This window comes from Poecilia reticulata, chromosome 16 (genome assembly GCF_904066995.2).
Source record: "Poecilia reticulata chromosome 16, P_reticulata-male-v2, whole genome shotgun sequence".
Lineage (NCBI taxonomy): Eukaryota > Metazoa > Chordata > Actinopteri > Cyprinodontiformes > Poeciliidae > Poecilia > Poecilia reticulata.
The window spans coordinates 27,576,513-27,598,650 of record NC_088845.1 but is presented as its reverse complement, the minus strand read 5'-3'; the positions used below and the strand labels follow the sequence as shown (position 1 = coordinate 27,598,650).

General features: G+C 42.1%; 1 protein-coding gene across 2 annotated transcripts in view; it reads left to right on the top strand.

Moving 5' to 3' along the window:
- rspo2 (R-spondin 2) overlaps positions 1-18,128 on the top strand; it is a 75,872-nt gene extending 57,744 nt beyond the window's left edge. For both annotated transcript variants that reach the window (XM_017309656.2, XM_008431947.3), the window contains one exon: positions 16,555-18,128. In XM_017309656.2, the coding sequence (XP_017165145.2) occupies positions 16,555-16,670 (116 nt within the window). In that variant the 3' untranslated portion in view covers positions 16,671-18,128. The remainder of the gene's footprint in view (positions 1-16,554) is intronic.
- Positions 18,129-22,138: the final 4,010 nt, after the last annotated feature.

Sequence of the window (22,138 nt, the reverse complement as noted above, 5' to 3'; positions counted from 1 at the left end):
CTCTCTGTGATCATATCTGTCAGAGCCACTCAGCTGTCTGTCCGCCTGGTGTTTGACAAGTGTTTGATGCAGCGCAGGCCTTAAAGAGGATCAAGCCCTTCCTGCACTGGCTTTTACCTCTGTGTCTGTGCAACAGGATCTCTATGAACATCAAAAACACTCCCCTGCCCCCTCATCTAACCCCCTTCTTCCAATGTCAAAGATACTATTTTAATCAAAAGATATGCGCAGTCCGCTTAGTCATCACAGGAGACTAAACAAAACCCACGTTTGAGAGTTAGCCGAGGAATCAAAGAAAACAAAAAAGAGCCGGGCCGTCTTGATTCCTTCATCACTCGCCATTGCACGGGGATTGTGGAGTGATCCTGATGGCCCCTGTCTCTGTTTTTGTGTCTAAGCCTGTCGGACTTAGCCTGGCTTCCCACTTGTTAAGAGCTGGTCTTGTTTCGGGACAGTTGTGCCACCCCATGACCAGGAGGGATTTCCTTCTGAATTTCCCTGTAGAGGGAAGGAGGGGGCATGAGAGGACTTGTGCAGAGATGAGACATAGAGACTCGTGCTTGACAATTTCCTTCTACATCCTTTTTTGTTCCCTTTGCAGTCTCACTGAGACAATGGGGAATCAGGCATGCTGGGGAAAAAAAATAAAGAAAACGAGAGACAGTGTGCGTGTCCTCTCTGTGGAAAACACTAATGTAGAACATAGTTGTAAGCATCTGTCTTTTCAGGCCACATATGGTCTCATTTTTATGTCTTGATATTTCCATATCACTCTATTTAGCATTGTTACGACTGTCAAACCCTCTTGCACAGTTCGTATGCATATACCAAATTTGAAACTTGGACACAGCCGCTCCAATTTCTTCCGTTGGTTTTTGAACTGCGGTGACGAAGCTTTGGGTTTGGCATTCGGCGTCTCAGTCTTTTGTGAACGAGGAGAAGTAAGCATGTTTGGATGAGAGGGTAGAGTTGAAGACAGATATTTGAAACGCGATAGTATTTTTGATCCCCCAGTACACACCATTGTACCGAATGTGGAAAAGGACCACCTCATCACTGATCAGACAGAGTTTATTGAGATTGTATAGCCAGCTGGCATTTGTAAAGCCCTGCTCGGGCAACACTCGACTTCAACATTTACAACTGTTTCAGCAGACGGCATTCACAACAATGTTTAGGAATTCTGCTCTGTGGTTTCACATCACAGGCTACCATTTAGACCACTCACTTAAAATTGCACAGAGGCAAGGTCGACCGGAGGGCACGCATCATGAGCCGAGCCTGTAGCTTATGAGTGTGCGCACACACACAGAGACACACACGTTAATACATTCCAGAAAGAGCATAGAAGAGCAGCCGTAGAGATTCTCACACTAAGCCTCACTGAAACAAGTTGGCATGGCCCCACTTGATGCTATTAGTGCACTGCTAATCATGTGTTTCTTTTCGGATCACTGCTTACGGCACTCATGGCTTTCCAGGATTCACGAAAACACTGTTGCAATGTCACATCAGCATTTAGCGTCTGCTAATCACTAGCCTAGTAGAAGCTCTGTTGCCTTCTTTGGTGAACCTCTTGTCCTTTTTTCCTAGAAGTTACACTTTTCTACAAATACTTCTCCCAAGTAAAAAAAGAAAATGTATTTGCCACTACTTTGTCAAAAAGGTTATGAACCTCATAAGGTTGCATAAGTGGGACAATATGATTGCCAAGATTTATTTCTCAGTTTGACAGAGGATTAGCTTCCTGCAGGAAAGTATGAGACGTGATTTATGCAACTCCAGGCTATTGTGTGGCGTTATGGAATAGATGCGTCTTATGGCACGTATTTAAACAAAACTGCAGTGAAAAACACTGCTTACAGTAGATATAAATGATTTCTTGTTATTATGCAACAATGTCTTTTTTCCCACAGTCTAAAATGTGTTGTGTAAAAGCTGTATCGGTTTGGGTTATGTTGCCAACTCAGTCCTGGGTCAAATGAGCCATGTCGATTTAAACAAAATATCTTGAGTTTTGGGTATGATTCATCATATCGGATTAGGCTTTAATAAATATCTAATTCTAAGGATATTCAATAGTAGCCAAGAATGACCCAAAACCTAAAGTGACATTTGGATTGAAGTGAATGGTTTGTATATGTTGTTTAAATCTTCAAAGAAAATGAAGATAGTCATATTAATCAAATATGACTATTGATTAAAAAAACTGATACTAAAATTCATACTTGTTGTGTTACTATTATAAAAAGAGCCAATCTGTATGTACTGACTTGACCAATTAGTGTATGTGAACGTTGCACTAACTAGTCTGTAAAAAACTTTTTCAAAAAACTTTTTCATTATTTTTAAGGACTTAAAGCAACCCACAGATATTAACATTACTATACAGCATAATTTTACAGTTTGCCAGTTCTTACTTTCCTCCGTTAGAAGAGTTTCAGTGAAGTCTGATTAGTTTATTGTTTGTTTCATAATGGCGGTCTGTGAAGAAAGACTTGTTTTAGTCGCTTGTCTAAATCAGCAGACCGGGTCATTAGTCATTGTTTGAATTATTACCATGTATCATCTTTGCCAACAACATAAACCGTGGGCTTATCTCCTTTGGTGAGAAACAAGATACAACCGGGACAGGTCCCCAATCCGTCACAGAAAAAAAATCAAACAGAACCTAAACACACACAGAATTTACATGCTAACTCCATGCAGAGAGACCCCAGACAGAGAAACCAGGACTTTATTGTTACAAGACAACTGCAACCCTATCCAAGATAACAACTAGAGCTCTAACTTCAATTAATATTAGTCCAGTTAATTTCAGCGCAATACAATCATAATCACATTACAATTCAGCTGCATACAACCCAATGCCAATCTGTTGTGAGTACTGACTGTTGTGGAGTACAATTAAAGTCAGGTGATAATGGCAGCAGCACATAGATGTCTACCTAAGGACCGCATTGAGTTATTGACTTTGTGACAATCAGTCCTCCTCAGCGAGCTCATGAAAGTTAACAGCACTGCATTGAGTTATTAACTCAGCAGCAACACCCCAACTAACACAAGCATGTAATCACAGTTTACTGGCTCTTTACTCCATTTTAAAAAAGCTCTTTGACTAAGTAAAGGAGCGGCTGCAACCCCTGTTTATGGAGGGCTGGCTTTAATTGTGCATGCAAACATCGTTCCGAGATGTTGACAGCTCAAGGGGTTGACTTGAGAAGGGCTGTGGCAGCTTAAAGAGACAGTCCCCTTGTGCCCCCTTTTTTTATGACAAGTTTTGTTATTGGGAAAGAAAACGGCAAAGGAAAGCAAGGCCTCATGTGGGTGCATGCATGCAAGTCCGTACCCCTGCGTGTCTTTTCACAGCTGTTAACTACTGTTTTATTCCTCCTTAAAATGAGGGCTCAGGCAGTATCGTGCAGGAGGCCGAGGGGGGGTGGAGGGGCTTCTGGTCAAGGCTTACATGCACATGGGAGGTGGGTGAGCCAGGTAAATCCCTATGCCATAATCATCCATGGGGGTGACCCCCTGTTACTCAAAGTCCAGACTAACATTATACCCAATAGATCCCAGTGTTTCAACTCCCTACCCCCCACTCAAACAAATAATGAATGTTCCACATATTTGCTAAATGCCACGGGGGAGGAATTCACCTCCATTGCAGGATTTGCATTTCCTGCCTTGATCCACTGCGGGCACGGGGATGCTTTTAAAATTGCACAGGTAATCCTGGTGAGGTGCTGGTTTACACGGACACGGGAACATCGGTGAAATCTCGCTGAGCGAATGCTTGTGGTTCATTCCACTTCGACTGTGGGGACGCCGAGCCTGGTTTGCCGTAAAAAGTCAATGTGCGCCGAACTAAACTTCCAAGTCGATTTTTGCTGGCTTTCACTCTTTTGACAGAACGGCGGCGGCTGCCAGTTGGTGGTGTGTCATTGTAAAGTGGTGCAAATGTAATGACAGTTATATCACAGCCTTTAAGCACAGCTTTTTACCGAAGATTAAATAGAGCAAGTACATCTGCGCCGGGTCTCGTGTCTGCTGAAAAATGATACATTTCATCAGCTGAGCACAATACACTTATCGGTGGCTAAGACGGATGACTATCATAACTCTGCGAGACATTTCCTGCTTCATATCTCAGCATGTGGGAATTATAAGACGGATCAAAGGCTTTACGGAGATCTCGTCTCGCTGCCGAAGACGTGGAAATTAAAGTTGAGTGCCACGGTTGTTATTGTCTTTGAGGAAAAACAAACAGAGCGCACATCTGTAGTAACTTACGGGCTCGAATGATGAATTTGCTACTGTATATCCCAGCAGGTTTCCTGATCTCTGGATCTGCGGTCGCATGTCAAGCCGCTCCCTGCAGCGCCCTTCTTTCCCCCCCTTAACACACAACAAGTACAATAACAAACAGACCCACGCCAGCAGCACGCCCTCAGGATCGTCGGCGCGGGGCCTCCCTTTGATAAGTGCCCGGCTTTATATTTTTCTCATCAGAAACTAAACACAACATTAAGCCATTCATTAAAGTCAACTGAAGCTAATTATCCCTCATTTACCCGAGTCGCCCGTGGGGGGCAAGAGAGCCCCCGCGTGCTCAGGCCCAGATGTGTCGATGAGTAGTTGGGAGATAGCAGACCACGGATGGGACTGCTCACATCTCTTTTCGAGTCTTGTGGTTTCGGAGCGCATCTCTCTGCGCCGGCCGCACGCGCGTGTGTGATTGTTGTGCAGCGCCTGGCTGCTGACGGTACACTCATGAAACTCTGGTGCCACGCAGATCCACAGGCTGCAAGGTTCCATTTGTTGACAAGGGATCAATAAGGATTCAAAACTGTTGTATATTACTGACTGAATTGTTTTCAAAGTTTTCTTTCTTTCTTTTCTATAAGGTGACTCGCACAAACATCAGGCCTCCATTCAGATGACCTCTTCTTGCTGCAGGGGGCGACGATGTTTACTCAGATTTCTGCTTAAAAGCCAAACTATAAGTCTTTATATTTTGGCAGCTCCGAGTGGAAGTGGGAAAATTGTAGCAGTTGGCAGGAAGTCACAGACCAGAAACCGTATTACGTCATGTGATCTAACTCTGCAGACCCAGTTTCTTCTTTTCGGTGTCTGGTGCCCCCACCAAACGATTTGGAATAATGACCAAACTGCTTCACCGCTACGGATGAGGACATCTCGCCCCCTGTTGCTGTGTCCGGCTGTCTTCAGCTCAGACATCTGCTTTTGAGACTTCAAAGCCGCGTCTTATTTGGTGTGCAGCTCAAAGAAGACTGGAAAGAATTTGGATTAGCCAAAGTCACTCCCCATTTTATCCTCATTTTTCATTTCAGTCCCATACAACCCTTTCAATCGGTTTAATTGATATATTAATGTTTAAAATATTTGTTACGTTTATCATTTTTAAATATCCGTTACTCTTGATGACATGTGGTCATGTGTGTCGTTCTTTTATAACACAGCTTAAAATAAATGTTTAAAACATGACATGGTGCCTTACCCTCTAAAAAACTTAAACTTTCAGTCAAGAATTGACGTTAAAGAACTCTTATTTGACCCCGGCTCCATCAGACGAGACCTGACTTTTACCAACGACTGTCACTGGCATCAGTTTTGAGGTGTGAGACACAATCTGGTAACGAATGCTGCAATTCTGCCTGCCTAGCAAAATTAAAAGAAAAACGGGCACAGATAAAGTGTCTAAAGGTTCTAAACTGAAAATATTGTGCAGATAAAATAAACATAGTATTTTTAATTAGTAGAATTTTTAAGTAAAATTTTCAAATATTTTTCATTTTGCAAATGAACACATTTTTTCTGCACGCTCATCAAAAATGTTTTTTTGTCTTTTTTTAGTGTGTGTACATGTGTACGCTCAAACCTTCTGTCTAAAGGTTTGAACTTTAGACATAAGTTCAAACCTTGAGAGAGCCTGATGACCTCTCATAACCTAAGCGACGCGAGGCAACCTTTGAACACTCGCCGTATTGTGAAAATCGCGGCGTGTGTGACTCTAAACCCGATGTGGTCTACTGGAAAAGAACATCACTACTCCGGGGCATCAACTCTACCATACCCTTTTTAGACAGGCTCTGGATGCGTCTTGCTGCTAAAGAACCACTTCCAGAGGGAGAAAAATAGCCTTTTCAGCAATCGCCATTGGAACATTAATCACCGTGTCAGTCACACGTGTTTTGAAAGGATTCCTCCTCTTCGAGGCATCAATCTCCGAGTTGGGCTTTCGCTTTTACTCAGTCACTGCAACGAGGTGTCAAGGAGCCGAAGAGTGAGCTAACCTGCGTTCGTAAGTCTCCTGGCAAGTCCAGAACCAGTCACAGATGAGAAAATAACGACCAGTCCTCTCTCTCAACAGCAGGTTTTTGAAACTGGGAATGCGTATGCTTTAAATCATTCGCACCCAGTGGCACAGTGATAGTAAGCAGAAGCACGGGGGGGAAAACCGGAGGACAGACTGAAAACATTTGAGCGAAAATGTGTCATCCAGAGTAACCCTGTTAGTGCTAAGTGACGCTGTGCAGAGAACCTCCTGTCAGCCGGCTAGCAAGATGAGCTTCTTGTAATTGTTGCTCCTTCTCGTCTGCACATCTGCCCCTTTAGTTTCCATCCAGTACCAGGCGTCTTTCCCCCCTCTGCACCCGCGTTCGCCGAACATTTCTTTGCGTTTTAATGTGTACTTTCACCAGTGTCGAGTTCTCCACCATAACAAATGTCACATAGCCCTTCTAGAGCCTTTCCACCACATGAGGAGTTACAGCACAAAGCCCCATTATAAGCTTTGGCTTCCCCCTCTGGCCTACGCCTTAATGAACTATGGGTCAGTTAAGGTCATATCATTCAGTCCCACCTATAAATCAGCTGCAAAACTAAGTTGAACAGTAATACAGGGCAGTGTCAGCGTCCGTAACCTTTTCCCAGACAGAAGGGGTTGTCAGTGGGTGACTGAGGAGAGTACTGGCTGGCTGCAGATCTTTCCCCCTTCACAGCATTATAAATGTATGTGTGAGGAGGCCCTTAATGGCTGCTAATCCAATTTCTGCCGCTGAAATCAAATCTCACTGGCGCCAGTAGTTTTCTCCTTCCCTCACAAATAATGGCCTCCGCTTTGGCCTGTTTGTGAAAAAGACAAGGAGCCAAGAAAGACTCCGGCCCTACCTACCGTGAGTCCTGAGGAATCTCTTCCAAAGCGGCGTGGATGTTGTCGTCGTCGCCGACTCGCCTCCCGCGTCCCCTCCGTGTCCTCCCGGCTTAGTTGACCGCCTGCCATCGGACGGAGGGATTGAGTAACAGGAGAGCGAGGGGCGCGTTTTCAGCGGCAAACGATCCCATTTACCGTACGTCTTAATGCCTTCTCGAGGTCAGCCATTGATTTTCCTCAAGCCGCAAGGCAAAAGGAGATAAGATTAGGCCTTTCAATTCCTGCTCTGTCACCAGAGCGTTAGCGGATGACGGCACTCGGCTCATGCCAACGCTCGAGATGCTTCGCTCCTTTTTTCTTTTTTCCTTGTGGGTGATGGTTTCAGCAATTAGGCAGGAATTTAAGGATGCAGGCTGTAATAAAATCAAAAAAAGTTGTTTTTTTTCTCATCGTGCCGAGAAATCTCAGAAGACCCGGTTTAGTGACAAAGTAAACAAAAGTTGCATTTTTATTGGATTGCAACGCCGACACGTTTTCTTGAATTTGGTCCCTTTTTCCAAAAAACAAAGATATTAGTTTTGACCCAGACGAAGGGAGCTTTGGCTTTGGCTTCCCTCCCTCTGGATCTGAATTTGACTGATTATCTTTCAGTGCATCAGTTGGACAAGCAGTCGCGCTGCCATTCCGCAAGGAGATATAATTCTGGAATTCGAGCGTAATAACATGATACGTCTTAGACTGCTTAACTCTTAGCGGGATCTCCAGTAAGGCACACATTTCACTTATTGCTGAGCGCCTCGAAAAGCATCAGAGCAACACGGAGACGAGAAAAAAGAAGAAGAAAAAAAGAAATGTGAAAGAGAAAAGAAGTTTTGGTGGACCGGTTCTGAGAGGTAACTGCGTAACGTCCATCACGGTGAGCGCAGGGAGGTTTACGATTTCTTTTCACATGGGTATTGCAACTGGAAAGATTGGAAATGACACTAAGTATTTCTCAAGCTCACAGAGGTGATACCGAAGATTACAGTCACTTGCTTGCAGGCTGTGTCTCAATCACACACACACACACACACGCACACACCCCCACAAACACATAGTGCTGTTCCTTTTTTTTGTCTTCAAGATTTTGGTCTTAGTCACATCTGTTTCCAATCATCTATATATCTATACTTGATCATCAGACAGACGTCCTGCGGAAAGCAGTCCTTAAATGATCATTTCATTTTACAGGAGAGAAAACAAGCTTTCCAAACCAACCTGGGCTCTTTGTAAAAAAAAAAAAAAAAAAGAATAAAAATAGTCCCATTTGTTGTCATTGTTTTAGTTTGCCGCACCCTGACCTGATTCCTGCCAGAGAATCAAGAGATTAGCTGAACAGAACCTGTCTTGTGAAGTAGGTCACAAGATGTCTAAAGCGTCATATCATGCCTATCAAGAGAAATTCAACAGCAAACGAGAAATAAGATTATTGTCATCTGTCAATACGGAACGTGTTGCAAAGCCTTTTCTAAAGTTTTAGGATTCAATATCAAATGGAAAACCATGGAAAAGTAGTGAACCTTCCCAGGCCATCCTCCTAAAAATGACTTCAAGAGCAACTTTATGACTCATCCAGAGGATCACAGATAAACCCACGACCACACGCACATCGCTTTGTCATAAAACGGTAAAGATCTGGACCCAATAGTGCAGACAGGAGGCAAAAACACTCAAAGGTCCAGAGAGATCCGGAGCACCACGAGAGCAACACGGGGGAAACATGCTGGTGGGAATAACGGAATGATCCAACACTGAATGAGAGAAGCATGTAGTATTTATGCGGGGAAACTTGATTGCTGGAATGAATCAAGGAGGAGATGGGTGATGTCGGTCAGGGTCAGAGGAGGAAGAACCTGGGTAGATCGGACACTGATAGCAGAACTACAAGACGGACTACAGAGAAATGGGTGCAGCCGGGAGAGACAACTGCAGTTTTGTTCTGTCACCGTCCCAAACTTTGTGTCCTTGGGCAAAATATTTCCTCCACTTTGCCTTGGTGGTCTTGACAGTCTAGAAAAAGGCAGAGACAAGCACAGGACATTTACCATTCTATAGGCTGTGACCCCAGAGCCAACAAAGAAACAGGAAATCGGGAAATAAGATCAATTAACCATCACTACAGACTGAAACTCAGAGCAGAATTTAAATTTATATGAAATACTGACGTATAGAACAAATATCAATGAATATTAAAGCCAAAGAATGAGCTGAATGTGTAAAGCAAAGGCTGAAAAATACTAGAATAAAGCAAAGCACAAGGCTAAAGTTTCAAGAATCACCTGCCTCTGTTAAGATTAGTGTTTATTAATCTACAATGAGAAAGAGGTTGGGCAAAAATGACTTCCATAAGGCATTACAAGGCAATAATGAAGGTCCTTTTGCCTTGTAAAAAGGCATTAATTTTTCTGTGGAAAAATGGAAAGGTTTTGATACATCCTGTTACCTGTGGCATCAAATTGTCAAGAGATTTTAGAAAAAGGACATTTATCCAATGATCAAACATGATGGTGTCAGTGTGACAGCCTTGGCAGATTGGCCGAGTCGGGATCTAGATCAGTTGTCATCGCCAGCAACGTTTCAAGTACAAAACACGCGTAAAATTTTGTCAATATTCCAGAAAAGTCAATTGCGGTACTTCCTTTAAATAAGAAGTGCAATAAAGATCACATGTGAAAAAGTTTGTTCATGCGATAAGTCATTCAAAAAACATGCCGCGAACATATTCCTACCAACCGCTTGCTGTTGTCGTCTTTGTCTTTTTCGCCAGTTGTTGGTCAGGTGACTCGTGTTTCCTTTGCAGTTAAACCTTTTTTTTTTAATTGACGTGTTTCCATTCAGCAAATTTATTTTTGTAATTCCAGTTTGTATAGTTACCTGGTGAATGAAAACGCAGCTGTTGATGCAACAATAAGTGCTGCTCTCTTTCAGAAAATTCTGAAGCAAACTTTCAGCCATCGGTTCTGTAGCAGGACAATGATTCAAAACACCCCAGCAAATCCAGTTATCGAAGGCTGACAGAAAAAAAAACTAAATTGAGGTTTGGTAGGGCCCTAGTTAAAGTCCCAAAATGCGATCCAGTGGCTCAGGTATGACCTTAAACTACAGCGACTCATATTTGAAAGCCCATCTGTTGTAGATGAAATAAAAACAATTCTGCCAAGAAGAGAGGACTAATATTCCTCCACAGTGATGAGAAACTCACTGAATTCTGGCTTTGGCCCAGTTGGTGGCGCCATGAGTGGCAAAAGCAGGTTTTACATGGAGGGAGATATTAGTTGTTCCTCATTGGTCCAGGCTGGTTTCTCTGAATAAATGAAGCCATGACTTGAAAACTGAATTTTGTATTTACTTTGATTATCCATGTCTGATATAAAATGTATTTGACAATCTGATTTTAGCGTGACCAAACAAAACAAAGCAAAAAAAGCAAGAAAAAAACTTTAGTAAGGGAAGTGCTTTTTCACTGAACTGCATAAACACAGTATTTCAAGAAAAATGTCTTGACAGTGGGAGGGGGGGGAGGGAAACATGCCACCGCAGACCTTTACTCTGATTCAGAAATGAAAAAGAAAAGAACAACATTTTGATTTGCTCCGGAGATTTTTGTTTGCTTCTTTGATTTATGTTTCATTTCCAAATTAGACAAACTCCAAGCCGGCGGGGGGGGGGGGGATCTCCAAACGACGAGCAAACATTGGCAAAATTGTGGTTTTGTCGGAGTGATAGTAAATGCAAGCAGAGCGGAAAGAAACTGTAAAGATGGATTGTGATTTACTTATAAAAGCCGCAGTCCTCTCGTTCCGTCCAGAGCGGTGCCAGTAACGTCGCAAAAAAGCAAAAAAAAAAACAAAAACAAAGACAGACAATGATTTGAAACCCGTCGAGCCTTCCAAGACGAAATTATCTCCGCATACTCACGATTTATGAATTTGTTCTTGGTTTTGAAAGCAGTTGAGGGAAATTAAACTGTTTCCCCTATGAACCCTGGTAATCAGCTTAAGTGATTACATCGGTTGTAAATATGAGATGATGAAAGCTCAGTGTTCAGAGTGTGTGGTGCCCCCGAGGAAAAGGCTAAATGGGAGTTCACAGGGCGGATGTGATGGACAATCTAAACCGGGTCTGCATCCATGCGAGAGGGGAAGAGGGGCCTTGTGTGGGGATTGGTTGCCCTCTAGCTGTCAACACCGAGACTGGGGTTCGGTGAAGTATGATCCTTGCTGAGGTGAGTTTATGAAGTGACATTGGTTCATTTTTTTTCTTTTGCCAGAGCCCGACCCCGAAGCCTGATTTATAACGACGAGGCTGTTGAGGGAAGAATATAATTGGAAGAAATCAGCTTCTGCTGAGGATGTGTTGGCTCATAAAAGTCACAACTTGTCGACTGAGTGCAGTAAGAAATGGGTATAAATCTCCAAAGCTCAGAGAAGAGTTTAGCACAAGTAGAGAAACGTATAAAAAAAACAGACAGCGGAGGAAAGAGTGCAGACGAAGAACCGGATGAAGCCTCAAAAGAAAAATGCAGTTTAGACAAGAAACCTGAAAACCATGTTTGGCGTGACCACCCTCTGTACTTTGAACTACGTACTAATCCTTCAATGTACACTTGCACAGGCTTTAATTGGTTGGCTGGTAAGTTGTTTCAAACATCTTAAAGAACTAACCACAGATCTTTAGTCGATGTAGGTTTCCTCAGATCCTTCCGTGTCCTTGTGTAATCACAGACAGCTGCAGTGATGCCGAGATCAGGCCTCTGTGTGGGCCAGACCATCACGTCTAGGACTTGCTGTTCTTCTCTGCGAGCAAATATGGCTCTTATTGACGTCGGTGTAAATTTTGAATTCTTATTTTTTTCCTTTTTGTTCCGCTGCATGATGGATAAGAAATACCTGCCTGTATTTCTTGGTATTCTGGACCAAATCTCCAAATCCAGTCTTGGAAATGCATCAGCAAACTAGTAGCGATCCTTCAAAGTGCTTTCGTCGTAGCCAGGCAGACCTGGGTCCTTCAGTGAAAAACTGCCTCTATGGTTCAGACAAATATGTCACATTGAGACGCACCTGTTACCTTTATTTTTAAATCCCAATTCTAATGTTTTTTGTGTATAATTTAGACCTTTTGCTGCTTCCATATCAGAGTTTTTTTTTTGTGTGTTAATGTTTCACAGAACAGCACTTTGGTTCAGACTTGTCCAGATGGCTGATGGTTGTCCCAGAATCCCAGTCCTTTTTGCCAGTCCTGAGCTGATGAAAATGCTGGCCGTCTGATAAGACTGCGGTGTTTACCACCCTCAGTATTGCCCATTTCTTGCTTGAACCACACATCTTGAAACCCGACTACTTTGAAAACTTCATCCCCCTAATTAACTGCCTCGCATCTGGATTTTATGCTAAACCTTGCGATGCTGACCCGGTTTCCACAGCCTCACGTTGGTGACAGAGTGGCTGTTCTTCACTGCGGCATTACGATTTACATTCTGCTGTCTCAACCCAAGATGCAGTCTTAGTTTTCTACCTGCCTTAAACCTTTCCATTATATTATACATGTTGTATGAAATACGCATGCATGATAAATTCTGCATTGATATACCTGAAATAGATAATCGTTATTGGTTTTAAGATTTCAGTATAGAGTAAAATCACATAAACTTAATTTAAACCACGAGAGAAAAATTCTGGGTATTTTGTTTCAACCAGAGATTTCTTTTTCCAATCATATTTTCATGATTAATCAGTGTTTGCAAAGCTTTGACCTGCCGATTTGACAACGAGTTCCAAGAAAAATTACTTGTTGAAACTTCTTGGTTTTTTTAATGCCTTTACATCTTGCTTTAGCGGCTGGCATGGAACGAAACCAAACACAGCAGTCTTTTTTTAATATTGTTGAGAATACAGTGTCTTCTAACATTTCCAAATCCAACATGTTCCTCATCAGACACAGTTTTAAACCGGAAGAGGATCGAACAGAGCTACTTTGCTGTACTTTGTCCGGGCTTCCTGTTTTATCTGCTGTAAGACTCGTTTTCTCTGGCAGCCTGAACGAACCGCAGACGTCTTGGATAAGTCAGTCACGATAACAAATTTTGCTGGACAATAAATTGCCCCAGAAGTTATCGCGATAAATGATAATATTGTTGTTTTGAGACCATTTTCAAGTAATATAGTGGTAATGGCATAACAATGCAAGAAAATTATTATTTCTAATGAACATTTAACACTGGAACTGGAAGACATTTTAAATAGCGAACATAAATTAACAAAATAAGAGAAGCAACAAATAACATAAATCATGAAGTCTTTGTAAACAAAATTGTCCTTCACAAAAAAAAAAAAAACTTCTGACACTGAAAGTTGCAAACATCACATCCTTTTCACTGCTGACTGTTGTTTCCAGTGCAGCCTGGCAGTGTTTTGTGTGGATACAGTTTGGAGAAAATCCTATTCTCAAGTTCACGACTGGCCCGTCTCAGCGGTTAGGGCCGGGCAGACTGAAAACCTGCCCGTTCCAGTCACCAACTCATTTCTCCCGTGCACCTGAAGTTCAAGCGTTTCTTCCAGCCTTAACGTGCATTTTCTCTGGATTGCTTTGCAATCGTCCAACCCATTCACAAAGAATCTTAGGGAAACTATGTCGCTCTTATTTCCAGGCATTTGCCGTAAGCATGGGCTTTCTCGCTTTTTAACTGCGTCTTGCGTACAAAGAATGGCCCGCGAGGGCCTAGAGGGAGTCTAATGCTGCACCATACACTTTATTGCCATCGAGTGTAATTCATGTCGAGCTGGAAAAAACAAATGAACATGTTTATCTGGCACCTAGCAACACTGTTTTTGGATGAAAATGACCTCTACAGAGCAATTAGGAACATGAACATACACACCAGAATGCCTTTGAGCTTCAGATTGGCTATATAAACATTATTGTACAGTAATTCACAGAAAAATCTAAAGTGGAATCAGCAAGTGTACAAAGTCCCCTGATAATCTTTTTTTTTTCTTTTTTTTTTTTAATTTAAGGGCATGAGAGTGAGATGAAAAAGATAGAATTCAAAGGCCAATTTTTTTCCCCTAGAACTGTGTGCGGGAAGCTTCACTGCTACAGTGTAGATCAACAAAAAGCAAGAAGAAGAAGAAGAAAAAAAAGAAAAGCAAGATTAACAAGATTGGGTTAATTACAGGAAATGGCTCGGAGACCCTACTCGCGAAGCAATATCTCGCTTTCTCATGTGCATCAGTTTAAAGAGTGAATATTTTTAAAATGTACCTCACAGCGCGGTGCGGACAATGAGAAACAGGTCTTCTGAAGGAGGGGGGGGTACATGGGGGCCCGGCATGTAAGGAGGCAATTAGCGATAATGCCACATTTCACACACCGTTACCTACATTCTGTGTGAGAAATACCGAAGCCCGAACAAGTGCAGTAATAGGATCCGGCACTGGGGCTTGCATGCGAGAACTGCAGTTCCTCCAGCGCTTTCCCGCTCTTCACCCCGTCGACGAACCATAGCGCGGCTTGTTCTGCCGCGTTCCAGATCGAGATACAGATACCGTCTCATCATCCAAGCCTCGCGCCGCCTTCCCCACGCCATTTAGAGATTGTTCTCCCTCAAATTCCCTCACAATCGCCCCCCCCATCAGTCCTGCCCCCCCTATGTACACGTGCATTTCACACTCTCTCTCTCTCACACGTGCACACACACACGCACACACCTCGTTATCTTATTTGTGGCCTTGGCGGCCAAATTGTTGCCTTGTGGTTCAGTAGCCAAAGTTTGCACCGTCCCAGAGAGAGCGGTGGGTGCGCAGCCTCCAACACGCAAGCAGAAGTTTCCCAGGGTGCTTTGCCCTTTCCAGTGAAACCTGGGATGGATTACCCTTGGGCAGGGGGACCTTTCCAAAACTTTGAAAAGGAGTTATGCAACATCCCACACTTAAATCTTCCCTGTCTGTTCTCAGAGCGTCCAAATGTGTCGGGCTGAACAAACGTTTCTCTAAAACTGAAATGCGGCCCTGAGACGTGAGGCGAGCTGAGCCCCCAGCGCTGACAGGATGACGCATCGTCAAATTGGCAGTAGCTCCCTGAAAGCCCAAAGTCAGTCTAATTGACTACTTTAAATATTAATTATTAATATTTCACTAACCCAGGCCTATTCTTTTACACTTTTCCAGAGATCTAAAAAAAAAAAAAAACACACCCAAAACATTCAACTTAAATAAAAAAACTTTTTCTTTCTCACATTTGAAGACAAAGTCAATCTGTGTGGAGTCGTTTAAGAAAGCTTCAACATCCTCAAATACAAACAGAGTTTGGGTGGGTTGCAGGTACAATGTAAAACTGAATATCTGCCAATTCCAGTTACCAAACGATGTGTCCATAAACTTTAATTTTAAGCAGTAGTTCCAGTCTCAATGTGCACATTGTGCAGCAACTGGATAACCTACAGGCTCAGTGTACTGCTGTGCTGTCCTTGCTAATAGTTTCCATTGTATTTCAGTTGTGCTATAAGTTTTAACAGGTAAACCTCCATTTATTGAAATCCTCTCTCTGTCGTTGTCTTTATGTATCTCCCCAACAATTTTGACTGTCTTTCTTATCCTTGCAGAAGTAACACATTCCCACTACTATCATGTTTAGCTTTTGGGAATTCAGTGAATGCAGCATCTAGCATCTGAGTCAAAATCTAAAGTTTTGGTTTCATCTGACCTGAGCACATTTTTCCGTTTGTGTTCTGCGTCATTTGTTAAACTGAAAACAGGATTTCTTACTGCTTTTGTTCAACAGTCGATACAACGGAACCAATCGTTTCATACAGAATTTAAATTAGACTTGCTAAACAGGAATCTTCTAAATACGCTGATAGCATTGGATTTTCTTTTAAAATGTTATGATAAAATGAGCTGAAGTTCACCATTTTCACATTTTTATTTATTAAACAATGTGTTGAACAATTTTTACAGTCAGGCGTCTGTGAGAAATTTTGTGTTTTTAGTTATTCTTGTGACAGACATGGTTTTGTAAACTGAAAAAAAAAACATTTTTTTTATGTTTTTTTGTTTTCACCATATTTCTTATTTTTATGTATGAAATCGTATGAGTGTTTTTATTTTGTGCTGTTTGCTTTATGGGACTGGTTGCAAATTACCATTTTGCTAAGCAACATTGTACATGTATTAATATGCACTGTCTCATTGAAATAACACCAATCAATCAATGTACTAGTTCATGTTAGTCTATCACATAAATCCTGCAGGCGAACAAATTAGACTGTGTTCCAGTGAAGAATCACATTAAAAATCGAATTAATCTTTTGTTCTTGCGTGTGTGTGTTTGTGTGTGTTATGCAGGTAATTCGGGGAAGCACCGATCCAAAGAGCCAAAGAAGAAGAACAAGCAGAGGCTGCGGTTTCGGGCCCAGAACCAGCACAGCGACCACTTGGCCTCTGCGCGCTCCAGCCAGTAAGGACTGAAACCTCCCAGTGAACACAGAAACCAACGCAAAGCTGCTAGCCGCCGCTGCACCCATACTCTGACTGACAACTTTCACCCACCACACCCCCTCCCGCTGCCCTCCACCCAACTCGCCTCCCATTCCTCCTTCTGTCCGCCCACCAGGACGCAAACATCACACCTAATCGCAGACGACCCCACACCCCAAGAAACCCGTGCCGTACAAAGCGAGATTTCAGTACTTGTACATGCTCTGCCTCCCACTACTTCCCCCCCTCCGACGCCCCTCCCGTTGCTGCGACCGGCTAAGGTGACTCTACTTTTCTCCCAACGCCATTCCCCCCTTTTTTTTCGCCTTGTGGACCTTCACAGTTGACAGAACTGAACTCACTTCCCGTCATTAACAAACAACGCGGACCGTACGGGGGGGGGCGATGGAAGACGGAGGAGAACTCGGAGGGCGGGAGAGCCAGAGGGGCAGCAGGTAAAGAGGAGGAAGGAGTCAGGGGAGTTGGCGAGCTGAACTGCACCAGAGGGAACGGATGTGACAAAAATCCATCCAGGACGAAGAAGCAGAGAAGGTTCGGTTGAAGCAAATGATGCTAATGGACTGAAGAAGAAGAAGAAAAAAAATGGCATCTTGAAACAAGAGAGACTGGTTGTTTTTTTTTGTTTGTTTGTTTGTTTGTTTTTTGTTCATATATTTATGTCAAAGCTACCCCTCTTCTTCCTTCCCTCTAAATGGAAACAGAGTTTTCCCATGTGTGGCCATTTATGTTATGTATATTTTCCAGAGTAATATTAAGAAGAAGAAGAAGAAGAAGAAGAAAAAAATTCCCATGCATAGTTGCGAAATATTTTATTCTCAGCACAAACTGTTTACGTTCAGACCGCTTAATGCTGTATCTGCATAGTGTCAGTTAATTAAAGAAAAGAAGAAGAAGATTTAGTTGTTCAACTAGCATGGCAACAGACTTGTACATAGTTGATCTAATTATAAAAGCCTATTACTGTATTTTCAGTATTGAGTCAGTCACCATTCTAAATGTTTTAGAAATAATAATAATTAAAAAAATGGTTGTAATACAAGCTACAGATTAAAATAATGAAAAACATAATAAACTTAGCCACCTCATAGCAATTTCATTCATATGGTATATATTTGATTTATTTATTAATTCAGTTTTGTACTTTTTTTTCCTTATTTTATTTGTTCAGTGAGAATTTTGGCCTCACGCTGTCGGTGTTTTTCTGAGATATCCTCTCCTTATATCGGTGCATATCTCTGTCATGCAAAGTTTGTAGGCTGTTCGTTTGACCTCATCTACTGATTTTGATGCTTTATAAAAGGAGAAAAAAATGAAACTATGCTTTGATGTATTCTAGGTTTAATAATTAGGCTCCAGCTAATGTATGGTCATAGGACTGCATATGTGTACATTGTGTTTTATTAAAACTGCATTTCATGTGACTGCATGAAAAGGCCTTTCATTACTGTCCGTGGCTATAATATATGTGGCTAAAACTCTGAAGCTGTCGTGTTCTTGTCTCACTTCTGATTGCAGTTAGAGTGAAGGAAAACGAGACTGAACATTTATATATATATATATATATATATATATATATATATATATATATATATATATGTCAATTAAATATATTCCTAATGGACAACTGAGGTAATCTGAGGTAAGAAATTTGTATAAATTAATACATAAGTGACATGGACAGACATGGGAAATAAGTATCGAAGACATTAAAAACACAAGGCATACAGAAGCTGTGTTTCCATTGACTATATAATTGCACAATTTGAGATTTAAAAAGTAAATTTACTCACTGTAAACATGGCAGTTTCGAAAAACGTCAAATTTTTTAACAAAAAGATTTGGCGCAACAATGACGTAATTCTTCGGAAATTTAGCAAAATTGGTTTATTTTGCAAAACTGCAATAGAAACACTCCCCCCCCCCATCACATGAGTCATGTGATCAACAACCGGATGTGGTTGCTCTTGGCGCAAACCACAAAGAAGACGACGACAGGAAGTAGTTGGAGGACGATGGCACAGCATGTTTTTCATCATGTGTGATTTTAATTGCGTTTTGTATTTATTGGAAACACTGCAATTGCGACAATGTGTTTTTTCAATGTTAGGTGAACATTGGCAAAGTTATGGAAACCCAGCTAAAGTCAAGATTTACCAGTATATAGAAAGCTACCCTTGTTCCTATCAGTGATAATAAATGCCAGATGATTTGGTCTAAAGTGATGACCTATAAAAGGTTTCTCATTACCAGACCCACCTCAAGACTTTTGCAGACTTTTTGTGCAGGGCCCATGAACACCATCAGTTGCATACACTATATTGGCAAGAGGTTTCAGTCTCTTTCCTTTACACATATGAACTTTACTGAATATTTATTTTGGGTTTGGACCACCCCTTAATGCTACAATGGCAATACCTCTCTATGGGGTTTAAGAGAGGGATTATGGGAATATTTCATGAGTCTTCTCTGGAGTCAAGCGCTGATGTTGAGTGAGACCACCTGGTTGGCAATCTCTGCTTCAAATCCACCCCAAAGGGACTCTATCAGGCTCACATCAGTCAAGGTCCTGTACGCTAACCTCGTTTACACAACTTAAGGCACCGTGCGTTGTCATGTTTGAACTATAGAAACCATCCCTTAACAGTTCCCATGGATAAAGAGTCATACAATTGCTCTAGACATGTTGATATAGACATTATGAGTTCCTTTTGCCAGGACCAAGGGCCCAATCTCAACTCATGAAAACCAGCCTCACACCATAATCCCATCTGCACCAGAGTTTAAACTCGATACAAGGCAGACATGGAAGCAGTGTTTCCCTGGTAACTGCCAAACCCAGACTCGTCCATTGGATGGCCAAGCAGAGAGGAATGATTTGTCTCATCAGAAAACAATCTGAAGAAACAGATTGTCCAATCAATCAATCCGCTCACCGAGCCCCTTCACATTCGTTGAGTCAGAAGCTCGGGGTTCTGACTCAACGATTGACATGGAGAGGTTGCCAACTCCTATTGGCAACCTTTCCACACCATGCGCCTGTCATCCTGGTCCCGCTTACCACACTGCGAGATTTTACATGGCTTAACCTCTTTCCTGTTATTCCCAATTCCCTTCCCTCTTTTGTTTATAGACTAGCTAGTAGTGAGGAAATTTCACAACTTGACTTGCGCAGGTAGCGTCCTATCAGTGGCTCCTGATAGTGAGCTTTTCCTTCACAGATGTTTGTAGAGGAAGTCTGTTTACCTAGGAGCTTGATTTTGTATACACAAGATCATATTTATGGCTCAACCACCTAAATTCAATAATTTGGTTGGGCGAGTCAAAACTTCTGGCTATGTGGTGTACCTTTTTCTAAACTTCTGAATGTTCCCGTGAAGACTATTGGGGACATGATGTAGGACATCATGTTACCACAAACTATCTACCATCAGCCACTCCTCCTGTTGGAATTAAAAGAATATCTAGATCTGTTCGTGAGCCAAAGCGCAGCCTCAGAGAGAAAGATGTTTCAAACATCACTAAGAGCCTCCTCTTCAGAAGAAAAAAGCAAAAGTTGATTTTAGTTTGTTTTTTTGAGGAGCATTTGGACAAGTCAATGACTGACTGAGAAGAATACTGTGTTTAGATGAGACTAACGTTTAATTAATGTATGTTTTAAAAAGGCATTGTGCAAGACCACAATCCACCCCCTGAGCCCCTTCCGAAAAACCATATATATGTACATATATCATACTGACAAGGCAGGGAAGTGTGGGGGTGTTTACCAGGTGATGATAGAAAAATAAATGGAGAAAAGTACCAAGAGCTTCTTAAGAAGGATTTCAAACAAAGGACAGATGTTTCAACAAGTCAATGATTCCCAATGAGTAAAATCCTTTCTGGTTTCAAAAGAAGAAAATAAAGCTGCTGGAACAGCCCAGTCAGTCGCCTGGCTTAAGTCAGGCTGAAAATCAAAAGGAACATCTGAAGATCAGAGTGAATGTATAGAGGCTCCCAAAACCTCCAGGGTGCAACGGATTGTGTGGCGTAATGGGTCAAGATTCACAAAACAGGAAAACTGCTAAACTGTTACAGCAATTTCATTGATACTTTTCTTCTCCCTGTGCTATTTCCACACAAATAGAACTTCATTTCAGGAACTATTTCATGTCAGCTCTTTGTATGTATCAATAAGACCAACACGAGAAAGTGTTGACGTGTTCAGTACTTGTTTTCCATGCAGTACTTGAAATGAAATAGCATTTGGGAAACCCATTATTTTGCACTACATGACACAGTTTCTGCCTCCAGGCCAGAGGATTGGACACGGTTGACTGGGCCCTGACAGCGTGATGGCATCGTTAACGCTGACGTACTCTCGTGGAACCAGCGCCTGCCATTGGTGGCTCATCCATCTCAGCTATTGTGTAATGCCCCGACAAGCACATGGGTGTGGAACTTGTCTTTTATCGTGCGACACCCGATCAATCATCCTCTTATTAGAAGCACACTTATTCATTTTTTTTGTGTAATATGCTCTTTGCTAAATCTGTCTGGTTTCGGGGGCAAGGGAAAATGCTTTAATGCAACCTATGGCTAATTTAACCCAAGATCCATACTGTATAATCAAAAAGGGGAAAAAAAGTCAGTTTTAACCAGACAGCTTATAGATGCACAGTAGCAGATGTATTACGTCGTGTCACACGCTTTCCCTGGGAAGATCAGACGTAACTCCCTCCGCTTTGGTTCAGCCCCCCGCACCCCGCCGCAATCCCCTTTAAATCACATATGAAATTTCCGTAGGACACATGTCAGTCTGGAAATCTCCCATGTCCATTTAGAGCGCTAACATTTTTCACAGGTGGCTTGGCTACGCATTTATAGAAGTTCACAATTTAACCAAGAGACGTTATGGCAACAGAGCTAAAAACCCGACAAACTGAAATCCCAGAATGAACTCGGACCACAGTGCTCTGCCAAAAAATACTAATTTTATTTACAACTGAAGCATAAAGGACTCGTCTCTCAAGAATTAAATATTTCTCAATACACACAGTCGTTTTAGGCCATACGAAGCAGAGGAATGTCCCTTAGAGCACATTAGGCGAAATAACCAGTGAACTATGCGTAACGCGATAAATGCAAAACACATTTACCGAGGAAGGTTGGAATTTTGTTATGCAAGAAAATACAACAGAAGATGCGAGTCGTAAAGCAGTCACCTCCGAAACTAAACAAATTACATCTGGTCAGCAACATTATTGCTGCAGACCGCTTTCCTGGCTTCTGTTAATGAGCAGTTCGGGAACATTTGGCCACAAAACCCATCGAGACGAGCAAAAAACAGTGTTGGTCAGAGAAGCAGGCAAGAAATCCTGGTACAGAGATCCACAGGTCTAGTTGGAGATTATTGTATGTTGACAAATATTAGTCTTGAAATTCACAAATTTGA